A 23,793-nucleotide genomic window follows, 5' to 3' on the forward strand; every position below is an offset into this window, starting at 1 on the left:
ACCCTCCTGGCCTCAACCTCAAAGATAGGAAGCAGAAAGTAGTATTAGATAGTAACGATGAGAACCATAGTGACCTGGTTTCATCTGAATGGAGAACCATTGAATGTGGAGTGTTCCAAGGATCCCTTCTTGGTCCTCTACTATTCCTCTTATTTATAAATGACCTACCTGAATGTGCAATGTTACAGTGCTTTTATACCATTTTTGCAGAAGACACCAACATTGTGATTAATGGTCATACATGTGAAGATCTTCAAGGATCCATTAAGAATATTCTTACTGATTTAGTGAAATGGTTTAGCTTCAATTGACTCTCGATGAACTTTAATAAGACTAATTATATTCATATGCGAGTGCAGGCTTTCTCAGAGAATTTAATATATGAAGTCTTCATGGGTTGTCAGCCGAGTAGCATCGTCGTCTCGTAGCAACCTCGTTTGTGGGCTTATATCTCTGCTGGACCGCTCTCTACTTCCCACGGCTGACCAATCACGTGCCCACGGAATCGCCTGATGTGCCTGGATTGACCGGTGGTGGGGGCGACGCGTGTGTGGAGTTCGAGTTCCGGCGTCCGTCTCTGTCTGCTCCGTCCATGGCCCATGGTGGAACGTAACCTTCTTCTCTGATGTTCCTGATTGCAGGCTCCCAGGCTGTGGTGAGATGGTAGCCATGGTAGCCACTGTTGCGGTTGATTAGGTTGTCATGTAACCATATTTCTATGGACTCTTTCATTACTGAGTCACAAAATCCATTTGTACTGCATATTTTCTTTGTGTCCTCAAAATTGAAGGTGTGCTTCTCGTCAATACTATGTTCCGCCACAGCAGATTTGTTGGTCTGACTCAAGCATACATGCCTAATGTGTTCACTGCGGTGCTGTGAGATGCAAAGCTGCATCTGTCGTATATATTGCACCCCACATTTGTATCTGATCTTGTAGACCTAGTGTATCCTTGGTTGAATCGAGAAGTTCTTTGATTTTTCCTGCTGCACGGAAAACGGTCTTCACTTTATGTTTCTTGAGAATTCTCGTGATCTTGGACGTCAGAGGACCCATGTATGGCAAGAACGCACAGCCCATTGCTTCGTCTTCATCTTAAAGAAAAAATGGATACAGTGAGACACAAATAAGGAGAGCTCTGAAGACTGACCACAAGAAGAGAGAATGGATGAAGATGTGTACAAGATCGGATGCGAATGTGGGGTGCAATATATAGGACAGATGCAGCTTTTCATCTCACAGCGCCGCAATGAACACATTAGACATGTACGCTTGGGTCAGACCAACAAATCTGCTGTGGCGGAACATAGTATTGATGAGAAGTACACCTTCGATTTCAAAGACACAAAGAAAATATGCAGTACAAACGGATTTTGGGACTCAGTAATCAAAGAGTCCATAGAAATATGGTTACATGACAACCTAATCAACTGTGACAGTGGCTACCATCTCAGCACAGCCAGGGAACCTGCAATCAGGAAAATCAGAGAAGAACGTTCCGTTCCACCAAGGGCCGCGGACAGAGCAGACAGAGACGGATGCCGGGACTCGAAACCTGCGCATGCGTACCCCCCTACCACTGGCCGATCCAGGCACGTTGGGCGATTCTTTGGGTGCGTGATTGGCCAGCCATGGGAAGCAGAGAGCAGCCCAGCAGAGATGTAAGCCCGCGACCGACGATATCCCGACACTTCGCCTGAAGATGATGGAGACGCATTCTATTGAAACGTTGCTATGAGACGATGATGCTACTTGGCTGACAACCTTTGAAGACTTCATATATAATTATATTCAGTTCACTGCAACTGCTAAAACAGAGGAGGAATTAGCTGTGAAATGTGGTACAGAGTCAATAGAAAGAGTTGAATCAACAAAGATTTTAGGCTTTTTAATTGACTCCAGAGTAAACTGGTCTCATCATATAATAAATCTTCAGAAGAGACTCAGCTCATTGATTTTTGCCCTATGCATTCTCTCCAAAAGCAGAAACATACACACAATGAAAGTAGTATACTATTGATATGTCCATTCTCTTATAACATATGGTATTATATTTTGGGGAAACCAAACACTAACAAAGAAAATACTCTTGGCCCAGAAATGTGTTATAAGAATAATGAGTGGTGTAGGCTCCAGATGCAGTTGTAGAAACGTTTTCTGGAAACTAAAAATTGTTACTGTCACTTCCCAGTATGTATTTTGTCTTATGGGGTTCATCAGCAAAAATGCTGAGTTTCATAAAAGAAATAGTGAATACCATGGATATGACACCAAGAGAAAGCATGATAGCATGATTTCCACAATGAATGTAAAAACCTGACTGTGGTGTAAATGGGTGTGTGGGTCTCTGGTGCAGAAGTTTTTAATGCTCTCCCTCCAGATATTAAAAGCAAATTTGATAACCATTCCTCCTCTAAGGAGCATCTGAAGCAATTTCTACTGGAAAGGTCATTTTACCATTTAGAAGAGTATTTTAGCCACAATGATAAAACCACCTAGGTCTGTGGACCAGATATTTTGAGTGTGATACACCATAGCTTAAAAGTTTGAGCGATGATGTAGGTACCATACCCATGTAACATTTATAGTCATTTTCACCGGTGTTTAATTTGTTTTCATTTTCTATGTGTAATGTTTGGTGTAATCTGTCACTCTTACCACGTATGTGTATAGCAAACATGAAGTATTACTTTTGTCTGATTGAGTGCTTTACTACTACCTTTGTATTCATTGTTTACTGACACACACTGTATCCTTTTGACTTTGTCACAGCTGGATCAACGCAGTAAGAAATAAATACATTAAATAAATAAATGATCTGACTGGATGAGCTTTTTTTAGTCTTGGAGAACCTTTCTCAACTCATTCTGGAGATTGAACCATAGTATCAACATAATAATCATAGACCCATGTCTCATAACGAGTAATGGTTCTCTTAAAGAACACCTTGTTCTCATTTGCATGATACTACAGATCTTCACGGATTGTGAGGAAAAGATCTTTCTGGTCTTTACTCATGAGCTGTGGGATGAACTTGGGGACAACATGATGCATTCCAAGATGCTGCGTCAAGATTTCATAACATGATCTAAATGAAATGTTACACTCTTCTTCAGTCTCTCGGACAGTCAGTCTTCAATTGGCATGCACAATTTCATTGATGTTCCTGACACGAGTGGTGTCAGTAGATGTCGAAGTGCATTCTGAATGAGGGTCTTCTGTCCGTCCATTTTTAAACAGTGCAAACCATTCATAACACTGACTATGGTTTAAGTATTCATCACCATAGGCTTCCTACACCATGTGTCTCTGTGAAGGTTTCCTTGAGTTTCATGCAAAATTTAATGCGGGCACTCTGCTCCTCTAACTCTATCATCTCAAAATTCACAAACTGTGTGTCACAATGCTCTACTCAATACAGCACTGAACAATAACTAACAGACATACAACAATCAAATAACAGAAGACAACAGAAAATCCAGGATGGAATGTAACAATATTGAGAAGGAAAGTTGCTACTCACCATGTAGGAGAGATGCTGAGTTGCGATACACAACTCAGCATCTCTGCTATATGGGTATAATAATTGTTTGTTTCAATTCTTTGGCCAAGGAAAAGTCTAGTACTTGTATGAATCCCCTGCAGGGTATGGACTCATCATGTTACGCATTTATGCCTGAGGAATGTTTGCTACTCCATTGTTTTCACTGTAAAATATAATCCTGCAAAAGGTGCTTTCTATTATCCACTTAATATGTACAACAATGAAACTTCCAGCATTACAGTGCAGGGATGCCAACTGCATTTCACTCTGACACATAGGCCGCATGGAGGAGGCTTTCCTGACGACCCAGCAGCTGCTTCCCTTGGCCTGGTATAGGTTTATAGATGACATCTTTGTGGTCTGGACTCATGGTGAAGAAACACTCCTTAATTTCCTCCATAACCTCAACTCCTTTTCGAATCTGAATTTCACCTGGTGCTTCTCCAAAACCCAAGCCACCTTCCTGGATGTTGACCTTCATCTTGTTGAAGCTCACATCCACACCTCTGTCCACATCAAACCCACAAACAAACAACAGTACCTTCGCTTTGATAGCTGCCATCCATTCCACATCAAATGCTCCCTTCCCTACAGCTTAGGTATTCATGGCAAATGTATCTGCTCCAGTGACGAATCCCTCAACAATTACACCAATTACGTGACCAGTGCTTTCCTCTCCCACAACTATCCTACAGACCTACTCCACAAACAGATCTCCTGAGAAATACATTCCTCCCCGTCCAACAACAATGTTCCTACCCCCAGACCACACAGAAGCATCCCCCTTGTCACCCAATATTATCCTGGCATCGAATACATCAACAAATTACTCCGCCAGGGATATGACTTTCTAAAGTCAAGCCCTGAAATGAGATCATCCCTTGACAATATTCTCCCCACACCACCCAGAGTTGCCTTTCGTTGCCCCCCTAACCTCCATAACATCCTTGTCAAACTCTATAATATTCCCAGACCACCTTCTGTACCCAGCGGTTCCTACCCCTGTAACCGACCCTGCTGCAAAACCTGCCCCATGCATCCCCCCACAACCACCTACTCCAGTCCTGCTAGTGGTAAAACATACACAATTCAAGGCAGGACCACATGTGAAACAACACATGTCATTTATCAGCTGACATGCCTGCACTGCACAGCCTTGTACATCGGTATGACGACAGCTAAACTGGCTGAGCACATGAACAGGCACAGACGAACTGTCTGCCTAGGAGATGTCCAATACCCAGTAGCAGAGCATGCCATCCAGCATAATTCTAGGGACCTAGGAACCTGCTACAACATACGTGCCATTTGGCTTCTCCCACCCAACACCAGTCCCTCGGAACTGCGGAGATGGGAACTTGCACTTCAACACATCCTTTCATCCCGCCATCTCCCTGGACTGAACCTACGTTAACCAACTTCATTCCCATTTACTCTTCAGTCTTCTCCTTTTTCCCTCTCATTCACACATCTTTTCATCCTACATAGTTGTGTTTATCTTTATACTATATAACTCTTTACTTCTGTATGCATCCTCTTTGGTTTGAAGCTGGCACAGTACTTAACATTAGAATATCTTTGGCTTCCCTCTGACAACCATGCCTTCATCCTTGCTATCCTCCCTGTTTACCTTTCCCTGTTGCTTCATAACCTGGATTGTGAGTAACTGAATCCACTTTCCCTTCTTCCCTTTTTTCCCCTCTCCCCTCCCTGATGAAGGAACAAAGTTACGAAAGCTAGGAATGTAAATTTTCTGTTCTGTTTTGTGAATCTATTGGCTGTACTGAGCTGAGGTAAGTACTGGCCAGCCCCTCTATACCTTTGTAAGATTTATTACAGGTGTAACATAAAATGTAAACACAACTGATACAGAATTTGTTTCTCACAACCACATCTTCCTTTTTGTATTAGCCTTATTTCATTCTTCATTCTCAAAGGTTCTTCTTTACAATGTGATCAACAAAACATGATAAACGTATCAATCAAAATAATTTCTTCAATATTTTCAGTGCTTGAGACAAAAAGCACAACCTTGAACCTCCATGAAGACATTTGCTTTTTATAAAATCAATTTTCTCAGATGAAAGGTCAAGGAAGTAATTTAATTAAGTACCCACAAATCTTTCACTATATTTCACAGTTTGTAATTGCTTGTTTCAGTTCTTCGATCCAGGAAAAGTCTTGTACTTGTACGAATCCCCTGCAGGGTATGGACTCATCATGTTACGCATTTGTGCTTGGGGAATGTTCGTCTACTCCATTGTTTTCACAGTAAAATATAATCCTGCGAAAGTTACATTCTATTATCCACTTAATATGATTGGAACTTTGTGGTAAGTAGAAAATTAAAGACAGATAGATAATGTTTTTACAGTAAATTGCAATACAATGATTACGTGTTTCATGTTAATTCTTGTATGAAGTTAACCAGTTCAGATTCTTCTCACTTTTCTTTTTATAATATCAGATCTGTATTTAATTAGTGATGTTGGAACACTATAGTTGGTGTTTTTTGGCTTATTTGCCCAAAGATAAGCCAGTTAAATTACTACATTTTGATAGCTAAAAAATATGTTATAGATTGACATTACCAGCTCTTACTGCAAATTTTATGCCAACAGGTTTGTCTCTGGCCCTGTATTCATTCTGGCAGCAAACAGTCTCATCGATAAATGGGTACGAGAGAGTGTTGTCTGCGGTGTTCTACACTTTGTTGCCCTCTTAGGACACATTCTCTTCTTGGTCAGTGTTTCATTTTTATCAAATTACTGCTACATTCTCAAATTTTATTAAACATGCAATAAGTTTTATGAATGGTCTCAGAAGCAACAATTTAAAAAATAGTAAACTCATATCCCCACTTTCTGCTATCATTTTGTGAGTGATTCTGAATTTGGTAATGAAATATTGTGTGGTTTTCATGTAAATAGTAGACTGTACATAATTTACTTATAATTGGGTACATGAAATTGCGTGTAACATACCTGATATCATAATGCAACTAAAATATTCATGGCATGCAACTTCAGGAGTTTCTGTTCTTTTGTGCAGATAGAGAATTATGCCCACATTTACTACACAACAACAAAAACTATAGGTGAGATAGGAAGGTCATGTTGTTCACAATACAAAATATATATACACTCCTGGAAATTGAAATAAGAACACCGTGAATTCATTGTCCCAGGAAGGGGAAACTTTATTGACACATTCCTGGGGTCAGATATATCACATGATCACACTAACAGAACCACAGGCACATAGACACAGGCAACAGAGCATGCACAATGTCGGCACTAGTACAGTGTATATCCACCTTTCGCATCAATGCAGGCTGCTATTCTCCCATGGAGACGATCGTAGAGATGCTGGATGTAGTCCTGTGGAACGGCTTGCCATGCCATTTCCACCTGGCGCCTCAGTTGGACCAGCGTTCGTGCTGGACGTGCAGACCGCGTGAGACGACGCTTCATCCAGTGCCAAACATGCTCAATGGGGGACAGATCCGGAGATCTTGCTGGCCAGGGTAGTTGACTTACACCTTCTAGAGCACGTTGGGTGGCACGGGATACATGCGGACGTGCATTGTCCTGTTGGAACAGCAAGTTCCCTTGCCGGTCTAGGAATGGTAGAACGATGGGTTCGATGATGGTTTGGATGTACCGTGCACTATTCAGTGTCCCCTCGACGATCACCAGTGGTGTACGGCCAGTGTAGGAGATCGCTCCCCACACCATGATGCCGGGTGTTGGCCCTGTGTGCCTCGGTCGTATGCAGTCCTGATTGTGGCGCTCACCTGCACGGCGCCAAACACGCATACGACCATCACTGGCACCAAGACAGAAGCGACTCTCATCGCTGAAGACGACACGTCTCCATTCGTCCCTCCATTCACGCCTGTCGCGACACCACTGGAGGCGGGCTGCACGATGTTGGGGCGTGAGCGGAAGACGGCCTAACGGTGTGCGGGACCGTAGCCCAGCTTCATGGAGACGGTTGCGAATGGTCCTCGCCGATACCCCAGGAGCAACAGTGTCCCTAATTTGCTGGGAAGTGGCGGTGCGGTCCCCTACGGCACTGCGTAGGATCCTACGGTCTTGGCGTGCATCCGTGCGTCGCTGCGGTCCGGTCCCAGGTCGACGGGCACGTGCACCTTCCGCCGACCACTGGCGACAACATCGATGTACTGTGGAGACCTCACGCCCCACGTGTTGAGCAGTTCGGCGGTACGTCCACCCGGCCTCCCGCATGCCCACTATATGCCCTCGCTCAAAGTCCGTCAACTGCACATACGGTTCACGTCCACGCTGTCGCGGCATGCTACCAGTGTTTAAGACTGCGATGGAGCTCCGTATGCCACGGCAAACTGGCTGACACTGACGGCGGCGGTGCACAAATGCTGCGCAGCTAGCGCCATTCGACGGCCAACACCGCGGTTCCTGGTGTGTCCGCTGTGCCGTGCGTGTGATCATTGCTTGTACAGCCCTCTCGCAGTGTCCGGAGCAAGTATGGTGGGTCTGACACACCGGTGTCAGTGTGTTCTTTTTTCCATTTCCAGGAGTGTATTTCCTATACGTATGCATGTATCGACAAATAATCAGTGAAAGTATAGATGCTTACAAGTTAATCTTTGTACAGGTCACATTAAACAACTGCCACTCTAGTTTCATTTACACTGAGGTGAAAAAATAATGGGATACCTCCTAATATAGTGTCGGACCTCTTTTTGCCCAGCATAGTGGAGGAACACAACATGACAGGGACTCATTCATCGTATATCACACAATGATTTCTGCAGTTATTTCATGCAGTGTCGCTTGTCTGTTAGGACAGGCAACTCTACACAAATGCCGCTGCTCTGTCTCGTTGTCCGTAGTGAGAGTTAATGCCTGAAATCTGGAATTCTCAGCACGCTCTTGACACTTTGAATACTGCATTTCCTAACAATTCCCGAAATGGAATATCAAGTGCATTTGGCTCCAGCTACCACTGAAGTCTGTTAATTCCTGTCATGCAGTCATAATCACTTCAGAAACCTTTTCAAATGAATCACCTGAATACTAACGACAGTGATACAACTGCCATCTGTATATGTGCATATTATTATCCCGTGACTTCTGTCTCCTCAGTGTATAACTACTACAAATTGATTTAAATGTTTTAGAAATTTTCCCTCCTTCTGACCTGAATGTTTTACATACTACTTAAGTTACTGAAATAACAAAATTTTGTTTTCAGATTACTACCCTACCATCACACGCCAACAAGATGTTCCCATACCATGTGCGGACAACTCAAGTTGGAGTAATGTCAGTGATGCGAGCGGAGGATCTGCCATTTGTACCACATGCTTATGCACCTTCAGCTCCTCCACTGGCTCCTCCACTGCCAGCACCACAGCCACCACTGCCACAACATAACAGGCCCCCTGGGCAAGTGGGCGAGTGGAGAGCTTCCAATGTTCCTGTTGAGCTGTTCTGTGTCAGCAGAAATGTAGAGGTATGTCACTGCAGCCATAATGCACAAATAGAGGGTTCTGGGTGGCAGGGAATCCTATTAGATTACCACACTGTGGAATACAAGTTCACAGAGCAGCTCACAATAAATGCCCTGCTTCTGAACATATTGACTTATATGTTAAAGAAAGATGAGAAATAAAACCATATTATTTATAATCAATAGGGCACATACAAGTGCTTTTGAAGTCCTTAGTATTGTCTCACAACAAACATTAGTATATTGATGTATGGTGATACTATGAGCATTTGTTACTTTGTAATTAATAGAAGTAGCCAAAGTTAGCAAGTATTCTCAAAATGACTTCTGTAGATTGTATATGAGAGAGAGAGAGAGAGAGAGAGAGAGAGAGAGAGAGAGAGAGAGAGAGAGACAGACAGACAGACAGACGGACAGACAGACAGAAAGAAAGAGGGAGGGTGATAGAGAGGGAAGGAGGGAGAGAGGGAGAGGGAGAGAGGGAGAGGGAGGGAGGGAGAGAGTCACTCTTTTAAAATTTAAAATTATAGCTATAGCTATATGCATGACTTTTTGTTGTTAAACTAAAGCTTCACAGCATAATTCAGTGTACACACATGCCAATGTTATCATAAATACAAGAAACACTGTCTTTCTACATCAGTTAAATTAGTTACATAATTCCCAAAATGTATATGTTACAGTACCCATGTTTTCAGTAATCAATATCTTCTGTATCAAAAGCAGAATTCACTCAAGAAAACTATAACATTATGTAACAGAGCTGCTGCCCAGTTTTCATCCCTATTCTATGTGGATCATATTTGTCACCTCTTCTTATGATATGGAATGAATCAGTTTTACAGTAATTACAGTACATCTTCTCTGTGGAAAATATGGCAATTATGAGGTCTGTGAGAAAACTTATGAGATTGGCAACACTGCGAGCAATGTAGCAATGCTGTGCTGTTCTACTTGTGTAAACCAGTGTGTTCAACCCTTCCAGATTCTCAGTCCAAGTTTCAGCTCCATACAGCCATCATGTGATTTTTGAGTGAGCCATCAGTGAAGTTGTGGTATTAGAGCAACTTGGTTAATCCATGAGTGTGATCTTTGAAAAGCAAAACAGGCCTTTGGGGAACATTCCTTATCAAGAGCACAAGTTTTTCACTTTCACAAATAATTTTTTGAAGACCAAGAACCTGTTGAAGATGAATCTCAGTGAGGGAGACCTGCAGTTTCAAAAACTGTTGAAAACATTGAATGTGTTTGCGCTCCTGTGAAATTGTTTCTCCAAGACAAACTATCAACCAAGTGTTTTACACAGATGTTCTTGGAAGGCTCAGGAAAAGGGTGAATTGAGTTACAAGGTAGACAATCGGATGCTGTCCCATAACAATGACCCATGTCACATGGCCACTTCCATCACAAAATTTTTTTACCTCAAAAGGCATTCCTGTTACTCTGTAGCCCCCCTACTCACTTGATCCAAATCCTTGCAATTTTTCTCTTTGCCTGAAATTGAGAAACGTCTTAGGAGAATGTCATTTGGGATCTCTTTGGGACCAGTTGAAGCCTTTCAGCTCTGCTACTAAGATTGGGAACAAATGACTCCAATGATGTATAGCTACCAAAGTAAACTACTTTGAAAGTGATGACATTTTTGTTTGAAAAAATAAAAACTCTGGTGGCTAGAAGTCAGTCGCATTACCTTTCTGACACGTATTGATGTGATTTCTCACATGTGTGTGTGTGTGTACATGTATGCAATGATTTGCACTTAACTGTGTTTAATCTCTCTCTCTCTCTCTCTCCTAAAAACCCACACATGAAATCACGCTGATTCACATTCAGAAATTATTCTACACAGTAGGAGTTGTCAAGCAGCACAATATCAATACTATTGATACACTCACATAAAAATACACACCACTATCCTAGCTTTTGGAACTAACAGAGAAGGAGAAGGATAGGTTGGGTAATGTAACCTATCCCTCTCTCCTCCATGTGGAAAGAACTATTAGTTCCAAAAGGTAGGTAGTGCCATGAATTTTATAGGCCCTTTGGCAGTGCTATGTATTTTTTCCCCCTGAAGATTAAAGACCCTGTAACCTAAAAAAACCACCCAGTCCTTGCCACACAGTCGCTGCAACTCATGTAGCCAACCCCTCTATGTAACGGACTCCTGACCTGTTTAGCGGAACCCAAAACCTTACCAAACTATGTCGAGGAATCTGCACCCTATACAGTCACAGAACCATCAGAGCCCCTGATTTGGACACTCCACTTGGCTTTAAACCAGAGGTCTATGATTGGTCCCATTGACTATGCTGCAAATGGTGAGTTCTGCTTTCATCTTGCAAGCAAGACTTGCAGCCTTTACCGCTTCTGATAGCTGCTTGAAACTAGAGAGAATCTCTTCCAGTCCAGAGTGACTAACATCGTTGTTACCAATGTGAGCCATCACCTGCAGTTTTTTGCACCCTGACTCCACCTGGTATGCCCTCCTCAGCAGCCGTGTCCCTAAGGGACCCCGTAATGAGCCTAACATTGAAGCTCTTGACTGCCAATACTCCCATCCTCTGTGATTGCCTGGATCTTACAGGCTCCACAACAAGTGACTGCATTTGGCTGAGGGACAGTTTCTGCCATAGACAGCACCTGGAACCTCTTTGTCAGACTAACTGGGAAGAACTTATGTTTGGTCCCCTGGGAAGCCTTTTGCTGCCTGCCATACCCTGAGGCAACCTCCCACTCAATCACAAGTGAGAGGTCAACCTCAATGGGAGCAGTAACTGGGTTGGCCACCAGTGCAGACTCATCAGCAGACTCAGATATGCTGGACATCCGTCAGATCCCCACGGCCGGCCCATAACAGTGATGCCTATCCACTGCAGCTTCAAGCCGTGTAACCAAAGCCATCACAGCCTGGAGATGAGAGCAAAGTGTCACCGACTTGGCTGTCATCTATACACAGCAATCACAGCCCCATCCATGCTCTACATAGACAAACAAAGGACTATTGGCATGCACTATGGAACTCTACTGTAGACACTAATGAAAACATAAGAACTGTTTCTAATAAATTAAATTAACACATAGAGTTTCAGAAACTGAACTAACAATGCACTCAGGTGAGACTAAACAATTCACTCCTGATTAGGAATTTGTAATATTTTACTTTCTGACACAGACAAAAACGTGAAAACTATGTGTATTAAATATTAAATTAACATGTAGAAATTCAAGAAACTTAACTACCAAAGCAAAGGGATGGAACTGTACAATTCAGTCCTGGTTAGGAATTCGTAAAAGTAACAAAATTGGTTACTTCCATGTTGGTGCTTGTGTCTCAGCTGGCTGCTACTGTCTGACCCCCATGTATGGATGTTGAGACTCATATGTTGGGATGCACCATAGTGTTGGAAGATGATGGACAGCTGCAGCTCTTCAATCCATGCTAGCAGAAACAGCTTGAGTATACCCATGTAAACATTTCCAGTTATGGTTTCCTCTGTGAAGGAAATGGGCCTGTCAGCATACCGTGCATTAGGACACATCAAATATTAAGCTTTGGGCTACTTTGGATGTGCTCATGTGTGTTATGTGGGATTTTGGACACCCAAGTCCTAATGTGGTGATTCACACATACAGAAATGCGGAACATAGCTTCATCTGAAACAAGCACTTTCTCAAGTAGTCAGCATCTATGGAGACAACAGGGAACTTGAAAGCACATACTGCAGAGGATAATCGCCTTGCAGCAATGCTTAGGCCATTTTCACTTTGTAAGCAAAAAGGTTGAACCACTCGTGTAACATTTTATGGACAGTTGATATTGCTTCCTGCAATTTGCATGATATATGATGAATTAACTTCTGGGTGCTATGAAGAAATGCAGCTTGTGCTCTGTCAACAAGTTCTTGAGATATGGGAGGATGTCCACTTTGAGGAAGGTCTTTGACACTGCCTGTCTCTGAAGTTTTTGAGCCACCTCAGTGTACTTTTTTTTCCAGTGGTGCCCCCCTATGCTGTATTGATTATTCTGCAGTACTGTTATTACAGATTTTAATTCTTCATACCAGATGATACATTGCACCTCCCCATGGTCAGTCATCATTCTGATACACACCAAGTCAAATCCACAAAAAAGAACAAAGGAAAAAGTTTTGAGAGCAGCTAAATGATTTACAACATAACAATATACTCTGTTTCTGATAGTTTCCAAGTTATAATGTAAAAGGATGGATAAATAAAAATTGTACTCAGAAAGTGGCAGAGGTAAAAAACACGTAAATTAAGAAAATGTGTAAGGTTTCTAAGTCAGAGGCTCCTTCTTCCTAACAGAAGGACTGAAGGGAAAGGAATGGGGATGAAGGAAAAGGACTGGTGAGTTTAGAAAATGGGGAGGAAAGGTTAATTTCCTTTCTTATTGGCCTGTCCGGTAGGTCTCCCCTGACCTGAGGTTCTGGGTGACTTTTTCATATTCTCCCCATTTCCTAAAGTCACCGGTCTTTTCCCTTTATCTTTCTTCCTTCCCTGTCAACCCTTCTGCCTAGGGAAGGAGCCACTGATTCTAAAAGCTTCGACATTCCTTAACTTCTACATGTATTTTCTTTTACCACAACTTGGTGAGTAGATTTTTTATTCATGTATCCAACTGTATTATATTATATAAAATTGTAACAAAGAGATAGAGGGGCTGGCCAGTACTTACCTCAGCTCAGTACAGCTGATAGATTCACAAAACAGAACAGAAAATTTACATTCCTAGCTTTCGGAACTTTGTTCCCTCATCAGGGAGGAGAGAGGGGGGAAAAAGGGAAGAAGGGAAAGTGGATTCAGTTACTCACAACCCAGGTTATGAAGCAACAGGGGAAGGTAAACAGGGAGGGTAGCAAGGATGAAGGCATGGTTGTCAGAGGGAAGCCAAAGATATTCTAATGTTAAGTACTGTGCCAGCTTCAAACCAAAGAGGATGCATACATAAGTAAAGAGGTATGTAGTATAAAGATAAACACAACTATGTAGGATGAAAAGAAGTGTGAATGGCTAAAGAGGAGAGGGAAAAAGGAGAAGACTGAAGAGTAAATGGGAGGTTTCCACGTACCCCTACATTCTACCTATTACCCAAAACCCACAAAGAGAACCATCCTGGCTGTCCAATTGTGACAGGCTTCAAAGCCCCAACAGAACGTATCTCAGCTCTGGTGGACCAACACCTCCAGCCTATCACCTGTAGACTCACATCCCACATCAAAGACACAAACCACTTCCTAGAACACCTCAAATCCATTCCCACTCCCCTCCTACCTGAAACCTATCTTGTCACCATAGATGCTACATCCCTTTACACAAACATCCCACATACCCATGGTCCCTCTGCCCTTGAACACTACCTCTTCCAACACCCACCCAAAGATCTTCCGAAACCCTCGTTCCTTATCACACTCACCAACTTCATCCTCACCCATAATTACTTCACTTTTGGAAGCCAAACCTGCAAACAAATCAGGGGAATGGCCATGGGAACCAGGATGGCTCCGTCCTATGCCAACCTCCTAAGGGGCCGTGTGGAGGAGGCTTTCCTGAAGACCCAACAGTTGCTTCCCCTGGCCTGAATAGGTTTATAGATGACATCTTTGTGGTCTGGACTCATGGTGAAGAAACACTCCTTAATTTCCTCCATAAACTCAACTCCTTTTCGAATCTGAATTTCACCTGGTGCTTCTCCAAAACCCAAGCCACCTTCCTGGATGTTGACCTTCATCTTGTTGAAGCTCACATACACACCTCAGTCCGCATCAAACCCACAAACAAACAACAGTACCTTCACTTTGATAGCTGCCATCCATTCCACATCAAACAATCCCTTCCCTACACCCAAGGTATTCATGGCAAACATATCTGCTCCAGTGATGAATCCCTCAACAATTACACCAATAACATGACCAGTGCTTTCCTCTCCCACAACTATCCTACAGACCTACTCCACAAACAGATCTCCTGAGCAATACATTCCTCCCCGTCCAACAACAATGTTCCTACCCTCAGACCACACAGAAGCATCCCCCTTGTCACCCAATATTATCCTGGCCTCGAATACATCAACAAATTACTCCACCAGGGATATGACTTTCTCAAGTCAAGCCCTGAAATGAAATCATCCCTTGACAATATTCTCCCCACATCACCCAGAGTTGCCTTTCGTCGCCCCTCTAACCTCCGTAACATCCTTGTCAAATCCTACAATATTCCCAGACCACCTTCTGTACCCAGTGGTTCCTACCCCTGTAACCGACCCTGCTGCAAAACCTGCCCCATGCATCCCCCCACAACCACCTACTCCAGTCGTGCTACTAGTAAAACATACAGAATTCAAGGCAGGGCCACATGTGAAACAACAATAACAACTATCAACACAATCATACACAACAAAATACATGAAAATACAACTATGGAAGTGTTACAACTACTGGTTTGTATAGGAGCACTCACTACACTAAATATACACACTAGGCAGAGATCAGAACCAACTAACACACAGAAGAAACCCACAAAACCAGCATGGCAACACAGGCTACAGATCAGAATAGAAAAACTGAGAAAAGACATTGGACAACTAACACAATTTATAAGAAATGAAATATCAGACAAAAAATGAAAAAGGTTAGGTAAAATCTCACAACAAGAAGCGATAGAGCAATTAGATGAAAAGAAGCAGAAATTACAAGCATAGGCCAAATGACTTAGAAGATACAAAAAAGTGAAAATAGAAGGAAACAAAACCAAACATTCAACACAAACCAAAAGAAATTTTACCAGACAATAGATAACACACACATTAAAATAGACAATCCACCAAACATAACAGACATGCAACACTTCTGGAGCAACATATGGTCAAACCCGGTACAACATAACAGACATGCGTGGTGGATACAAGCAGAAACAGACACATATAAGATGATACCACAAATGCCTGAAGTGATAATATTGCAACATGAAGTCACCCACGCAATTAATTCTACGCACAAGTGGAAAGCCCCTGGAAAAGATAAAATAGCAAATTTATGGCTAAAGAAGTTCACCTCAACACATTCACATCTAACTAAATTATTTAACATATATCTAAAAACACAGATGATGTGACTTATCGAACGAAAGTGCTGGCAGGTCAATAGACACACAAACAAACACAAACATACACACGAAATTCAAGCTTTCGCAACAAACTGTTGCCTCATCAGGAAAGAGGGAAGGAGAGGGAAAGACGAAAGGATGTGGGTTTTAAGGGAGAGTTTGGGTAGAGATCTCTACCCAAACTCTTTGCCTTTACAAATGTCTGCTTGTGTCTGTGTATGTGCGGATGGATATGTGTGTGTGTGCGCGAGTGTATACCTGTCCTTTTTTCCCCCTAAGGTAAGTCTTTCCACTCCCGGGATTGGAATGACTCCTTACCCTCTCCCTTAAAACCCACATCCTTTCGTCTTTCCCTCTCCTTCCCTCTTTCCTGATGAGGCAACAGTTTGTTGCGAAAGCTTGAATTTCGTGTGTATGCTTGTGTTTGTTTGTGTGTCTATCGACCTGCCAGCAGTTTCGTTCGGTAAGTCACATCATCTGTGTTTTTAGATACATTTTTCCCACATGGAATGTTTCCCTCTATTATATTCAATCATTAAATTATTTAACAGTTACATTGCAGACCCATACACAGTCCCTGATCACTTACACAAGGAATAACTTATCTGAAACCTAAAGATCAAGCAGACACAGGAAACCCAGCAAAATATCGCCTCATAACATGCCTACCAACAATATACAAAATATTAACTTCAGTCATTACACAGAAATTAATGACACGTACAACACAGAACAAAATTATAAATGAAGAACAAAAAGGCTGCAGCAAAGGAGCACGAGGATGTAAAGAGCAACTGATAATAGATGCAGAGGTGACATATCAAGCTAAAACTAAACAAAGGTCACTACACTACGCATACATTGATTACCAAAAAGCTTTTGATAGTGTACCCCACTCATGGTTAATACTAATATTGGAAATATACAAAGGAGATAAATTGATACAGTTCCTAAACATAGTAATGACAAATTACTTAATATTCAAACAAATTCAAATAATATCACATCACAGCCAATACAGATTAAGCATGGAATATACCAAGGAGACTCATTAAGTCCTTTCTGGTTCTGCCTTGCTCTGAACCCTCTATCCAACATGCTAAATAACACAAATTATGGATGTACATAATAGAGGGAAACATTCCACATGGGAAAAATACATCTAAAAATAAAGATGCTGTAACTTACCAAACGAAAGTGTTGGTATGTTGATAGGAGACAATAACCAACATACCAACACTTTCGTTTGGTAAGTTACAGCATCTTTATTTTTAGATAAATTATGGATGTAATATTACTGGAACATACCAACACAAAATCACACATTTGCTATACATGGATGATCTAAAACTACTGGCAGCAACAAATCAACAACTCAACCAATTACTAAAGATAACAGAAGTATTCAGCAATGATATAATTATGGCTTTTGGAACAGACAAATGTAAGAAAAATAGCATAGTCAAGGGTGTTGTGGACTGGCAAGACAGCCAATCCACTGTGACAGGTAGCCGAAAGGCATGCGTTTAAGATCACGCAGGCTGGCGTTAGGTCTGGAACAGTTAAAGGAGTTGAGTCTATTACAAAAAGTATGTTGCTTCTGAAATCCTTAACTTTAATCCATAATTGGTGAACATCGGTCTGACAGTACATGCATCACAAGATAAATAGCAATTGATAATGGCGCCTTGCTACGTCGTAGCAAATGACGTAGCTGAAGGCTATGCTAACTATCGTCTCGGCAAATGAGAGCGTAATTTGTCAGTGAACCATTGCTAGCAAAGTCGGCTGTACAACTGGGGCAAGTGCTAGGAAGTCTCTCTAGACCTGCCGTGTGGCGGTGCTTGGTCTGCAATCACTGATAGTGGTGACACGTGGGTCCGACGTATACTACCGGACCGCGGCCGATTTAAAGGCTACCACCTAGCAAGTGTGGTGTCTGGCGGTGACACCACAAAGGGAAAACACACTAAACAAGAAGATTACATATTGGATAACCACAGCGACTACATAGAAGTGATGGAAAAAAACAGATGCCTATAAATATCTAGGATACAGACAAAAAATAGGAATAGATAATACAAATATCAAAGAAGAACTAAAAGAAAAATATAGACAAAGACTAGCAAAAATACTGAAAACAGAACTGACAGCAAGAAACAAGACAAAAGCTATAAATACTTATGCTATACCAATATTGACCTACTCATTTGGAGTAGTGAAATGGAGTAACACAGACCTAGAAGCACTCAATACACTTACACGATCACAATGCCACAAATATAGAATACATCACATACATTCAGCAACAGAAAGATTCACATTAAGCAGGAAGGAAGGAGGAAGGGGATTTATTGACATAAAAAACCTACATTATGGACAGGTAGGCACTTTAAGAAAATTCTTTATAGAACGAGCAGAAACTAGCAAAATACACAAAGCAATCACTCATATAAATACATTGGCTACACCACTGCAATTTCATAACCACTTCTACAGCCTTTTAGATCACATAACATCAACAGATACGAAGAAAGTAAATTGCAAAAAGAAAACACTACATGGCAAGCACCTGTATCATCTAACACAGCCACACATCGATCAAGACACATCCAACACATGGCTAAGAAAAGGCAATATACACAGTGAGATGGAAGGATTCATGATTGCAATATAGGATCAAACAATAAACACCAGATATTACAGGAAGCATATTATTAAAGATCCCAATTCCACAACAGATAAATGCAAACTTTGCAAACAACAAATAGAAACAGTAGATCACATAAGAAGCAGATGTACAATACTAGCAAATACAGAATACAGCAGAAGACATGACAATGTAGCAAAAATAATACATCAGCAACTTGCCATACAACATAAACTAATAAACACGTTCCCCCATACAAGTATGCACCCCAAAATGTACTGGAGAATGATGAATACAAATTATACTGGAACAGAACCATTATAACAGATAAAACAACACCACATAACAGATCTGACATCATACTCACCAATAAAAAGAAGAAATTAACACAACTAATCAAAATATCCATACCCAATACAACAAATATACAGAAGATAGCAGGAGAAAAAATTGAAAAATACATCCAACTGGCTGAGGAAGTCAAGGACATGTGGCGTCAGGATAAAGTTGACATTATACCAATTATACTATCAACTACAGGAGTCATACCACACAATATCCACCAGTACATCAATGCAATACAGCTACATCCAAATGTATATATACAACTACAGAAATCTGTAATTATTGATACATGTTCAATTACAAGAAAGTTCCTAAACGCAATGTAACATATACCGTACAGTTAAAAGGAAGTCACGCATGATCAAGGTCCGTGTCACTTTCCATTTTTAACCAGACTTAACATCTGAGAAAGGAAAGAAATAATAATAATACCATCTTCCCAATTAAAAAGTCCTTAAATGAGTCACTGATCCCAACACATCACTTAACTTTTTTATCTCTCTCTGTCTATTGCTGACTGAGCACTTGATGCAAGCTTCAATACTATCAGCCTGCATGGACTAAAATAATTAAAAAGATTTATATGGACTATGCTATGGTAGTACACTGTTTAGAAAGTGCATTAAAATCATCAACTTTGTAAATGATGAACAAACTGTACAGCTGGACAGAACATATGTACGTGGTTCCCCCAAACCATTGTGAAACATTTAAGGAAGATACTCAGTGCCAACTACAATTAATTGGCTGGTGTTATTGTTATAACTTCAAGTTGAACAAATATATTTCAAGGAAGACGCAATACATGAAAGTCACAGATCAAGTAAACAGAGTAAGCTGTGTGTACACCTGAACAGTCAAATCATAACTGAGTCTGAGTCTAGCGGCCGCTGGCTGGCTGGCTGCTTAGGTGGCGCTGCTGCTGCATGGCTGGCAGACAGCACCACATGTAGAGGACACGCGTAACTGCATGGCGGCACTTTGAAAGATTGGCAAGTCACAACACTTTTCCCCACTTCGAAGTTTTTGCACAGGTCTTGATGGAGGTGGCCTGTAGATTGCTAACGTCAATAGGTGTTGTTTGACTGGCCGTAAAGTCTCAAGGAGGAGGCTTCCCGTACAGATGGAAGTGTCCCCGATTATAATGGGTTGAGATGACAGGAGACGTGGGGGTCGAATCTGCTGCAGCGCCTTGCGCCAATCTGCCCGTTGCGGCAAGTCTGGTTGTTATAACAGGAGACATGGGCGATGTGTCCATGTCCTTAGGGGAAGGAGGCGAGTAGGGTTGCTCCGACAGATGATGGTCATCTGGTTCCTGCATGGGCACCTCTCCTGGTGGAGTCAGTTCTTGTGCTGGCACTGATATGATGGTGAGAGGACTGTGTTGTGAGTAATGAGAGATTCCAGTATCCCGAGCGTCAGGTAGAGCTAAAGGTGGTGTAGTGGCGTCCAGAACAGGCATTGCCGGCACACGAGGCCGAAGCTGGTCCAAATGACGCACTGCAACACCCGTGTCCCTCTGGATTTCATACAGGCGTTGTCCACGGTGTCGTAAGATGTGGCCAGGACTCCATTTTGGCCACCTGCCATATCCCTGTACCCATACAAGATCATCGGCGGTGAACCAGCCAAGCGAAGGTGCCCGCGGCCGTGAAATGGAAGGCTGCAGAAGATGAAGTAGCGTGCGGGGCTGTCGGCCATGTACCGTATTTACTTGAATCTAAGATGCACCCGAAAACTGAGACTCGAAATCGAGGAAAAAAAATTTCCCGAATCTAAGCCACACCTGAAATTTGAGACTCGAAATTCAAGGGGAGAGAAAAGTTCGAGGCCACACCTCCAAATCGAAACACAGTTGGTCCATTGTAATATGAGACACGATTTAGGTCGAATGAATGACGATACAGCTACAGTAGTTTGGTTCGAGTCGTAAGCTTAGAATTAGAAGTTAAGCTTTACCAGGTAGCCATTGCTATGCGTCAGGCGCTCTGTCCGTATTTATACGGGTACCCTTCCTTTTTCACGTGCTTCGTCTAGTTTGAATTCATTGCATATTTTTCTTTGATCTGATAAGTGCCATTCTCTTTGTTATAGGTGTTTACGTCACACTTAACTGAAAATGCATTATTGTACTGTGTCATGCATTGTTTGTCGCGTTCTGATAATGAGTGTTTACGGCCTGTCGCCGCTCGCGGAATGGCGTGCTTTTGTGCGCGCCACCGCCGCTTACAATTTTAATAAAAAAAAAAAAGAGAGAGGAATTGTCTCATTAGCGAAACAATGGCAAGAGACTGACAAGAACCAAATAATAGACTGCGTATGATAGATGATGTTCTGAAAGAGAGTTTAGCGAAAATTTTTCTCCGTTTGAAAATCTTTGCAGACGCCTCTTTAGTACATTACATTCTGCACAGAAATTCAGAGTCATCTTAGATTTAAAAATGTAGTCAATTGCCGTACTTCATTTCTGACTGTATCACTATTAGGCATACAAATAATACGAATATAAACATGGCATGATATGTATATTCTTCCACGTTTGCTGTTGTCTCACTCTAGTTTCGTAGTTTATTAGGCAGACAGGATTTAAATGAGATAGCAACAAACACAATACAAATACATGGCAAAATGTTTATATTCGAATTATTCTTATGGTGAAGAGAATACTGCATGTGATTCACAATTTATAAAAGCTCCTATTAGCAACCATCTCTTCTCACAGGTAGGAAAAAATTCAGACCGTAGAGTTAGCCATATTAACAAACATCCCAAACAGTCTTGCCAGTCGGACTTTCATAGTACATTGAAATGCTGCAACATTCAAAGATGAACAATACGGAATTTGTATTTACTTCATTGGATAATGTATGAAAATGCAGTGGTTGAAACTGGGGGCGGAGAAAAAACTCGTCTTCCACCTTTTTTTTTTAAAATTTATTTACTGACGCAGACGTTTTGGCACCAGTATTTATCTTTGTGCCTGCAAGTTAGTTGTGGTGGCACCTACCAAATTTTTCAGAACTTCCGCTTACTTTGCACTCGATTCTAAGCTGCAGGCTGTTTTTTGGATTACAAAAACCGAAAAAAAGTGCGGCTTAGATTCGAGTAAATACGGTAAGAGCTCAGCCGGGCTGTGGTCGCCCATGGGGGTGAAGCAGTAAGAAGTCAGAAATTGGAGAAGCACATCATCAGCAGCAGCAGAGGAAGCTCATCTGAGCCTTAAATGTGCGGACCAGTCGTTCAGCCTCACCGTTTGACTGTGGATGTAACGGAGGGGCCCTGATATGCATGACGCCATGATGGGCACAAAAATCCGCAAAATTAGAAGAGGCAAATTGCGGACCATTATCAGTAACAAGAGTAAAGGGAAGGCCTTCCAAAGAGAAAATGCGAGCTAGAGCATTGGTGGTTGCCACGGTGGTAGGCGACGTGCAACGGACAATGAAAGGAAAGTTAGAGTAGGCTTCAATAATGAGGAGCCAATAAGTACCTAAAAAAGGTCCCACAAATTCAGCATGAATATGCTCCCAGGGCTTCTCAGGCGAAGGCCACTGTGACAAAGATGACTTTGGGGCGGCGGCCTGTGATGCACAAGGGCCGCAGGCAGCGACCACGTGTGCGATTTCAGAGTCGATGCCAGGCCAGTACACATGATGACACGCCAGAGATTTTGTGTGAGAGACACCCCAGTGCCCTTGGTGAAGGAGGCGCAAGACCGAAACATGCAAAGATGCAGCTACCACAACACGTGGTGAAGCATTTTCGGTGGAAAGGAGGGTAACACCATCCCTAGCCGTGAGGCGGTAACGCAAAGTGTAGTAGTTCCACAACAGATCAAAAGTTTTAGTGGACGGACAATCAGGCCAACCCTTCTGAATACAGCTTAAAACTTGGGAGAGGGTAGGGTCAGAACGTGTAGCAGCCGCCAGCCGGTCCCCAGTGATGGGGAACCTGTCCACAACCCGCTGCTTGGCAACATTCAGGTGGACACACAAAAGTTCGTCCCTATTGAATGCCAGATCAGGACCTATGGGAAGGTGACACGGTGCATCAGCATTCGCATGTTGAGCCGTCAGCCAGAAATGGATCTCATAATTGAAACGAGACAAGTAAAGAGCCCAACGCTGGAGGCGGTGTGCAGCCTTGTCAAGAAGTGACATTGATGGATGAAACAAGGAAACAAGTGGTTTTTGATCCATGACAAGATGAAATTTGGATCCATAGAGAAAAACACCAAACTTATGAAGAGCATAAGTAATGGGCAAAGCTTCTTTTTTGAATTGAGAATACCTTTGTTGGGCATCCATGAGCGTTTTGTAGGCGTAAGCAATGGGTTGTTCAGAACCGTCAGAAAAATGGTGTGCAAGGACTGCACTGACCCCATATTGAGAGGCATCCATGGCAAGAACAAGATGTTGGCCAGGTTGATAAGTAGCCAGGCACAGGGCCTGTTTCAGCATAGTCTTCAATTTCTGGAAAGCCGCATCGCATGATGCGGACCAGTGAAAAGGCACCATTTTATGCAACAGGCGATGCAATGGCTGAGCCACAGAAGCAGCAGACGGTAAAAACTTGTAATAGTATGCTATTTTCCCCAAGAAGGCCTGCAGTTCCTTAACAGATGTAGGGCGAGGA

The 23,793-nt window shown here is 42.3% G+C and overlaps 1 protein-coding gene across 3 annotated transcripts in view; it reads left to right on the forward strand.

Annotated features, from left to right (window-relative positions):
• The window catches only part of LOC124545179 (transmembrane protein 145-like), a 116,377-nt gene that overhangs the window by 73,676 nt on the left and 18,908 nt on the right, over window positions 1-23,793 (forward strand). For all 3 annotated transcript variants that reach the window (XM_047124018.1, XM_047124020.1, XM_047124021.1), the window contains 3 exons: window positions 5,706-5,878; window positions 6,167-6,287; window positions 8,784-9,044. In XM_047124018.1, the coding sequence (XP_046979974.1) occupies window positions 5,706-5,878; window positions 6,167-6,287; window positions 8,784-9,044 (555 nt within the window). The remainder of the gene's footprint in view (window positions 1-5,705; window positions 5,879-6,166; window positions 6,288-8,783; window positions 9,045-23,793) is intronic.

Source organism: Schistocerca americana, chromosome 8, assembly GCF_021461395.2.
Source record: "Schistocerca americana isolate TAMUIC-IGC-003095 chromosome 8, iqSchAmer2.1, whole genome shotgun sequence".
Lineage (NCBI taxonomy): Eukaryota > Metazoa > Arthropoda > Insecta > Orthoptera > Acrididae > Schistocerca > Schistocerca americana.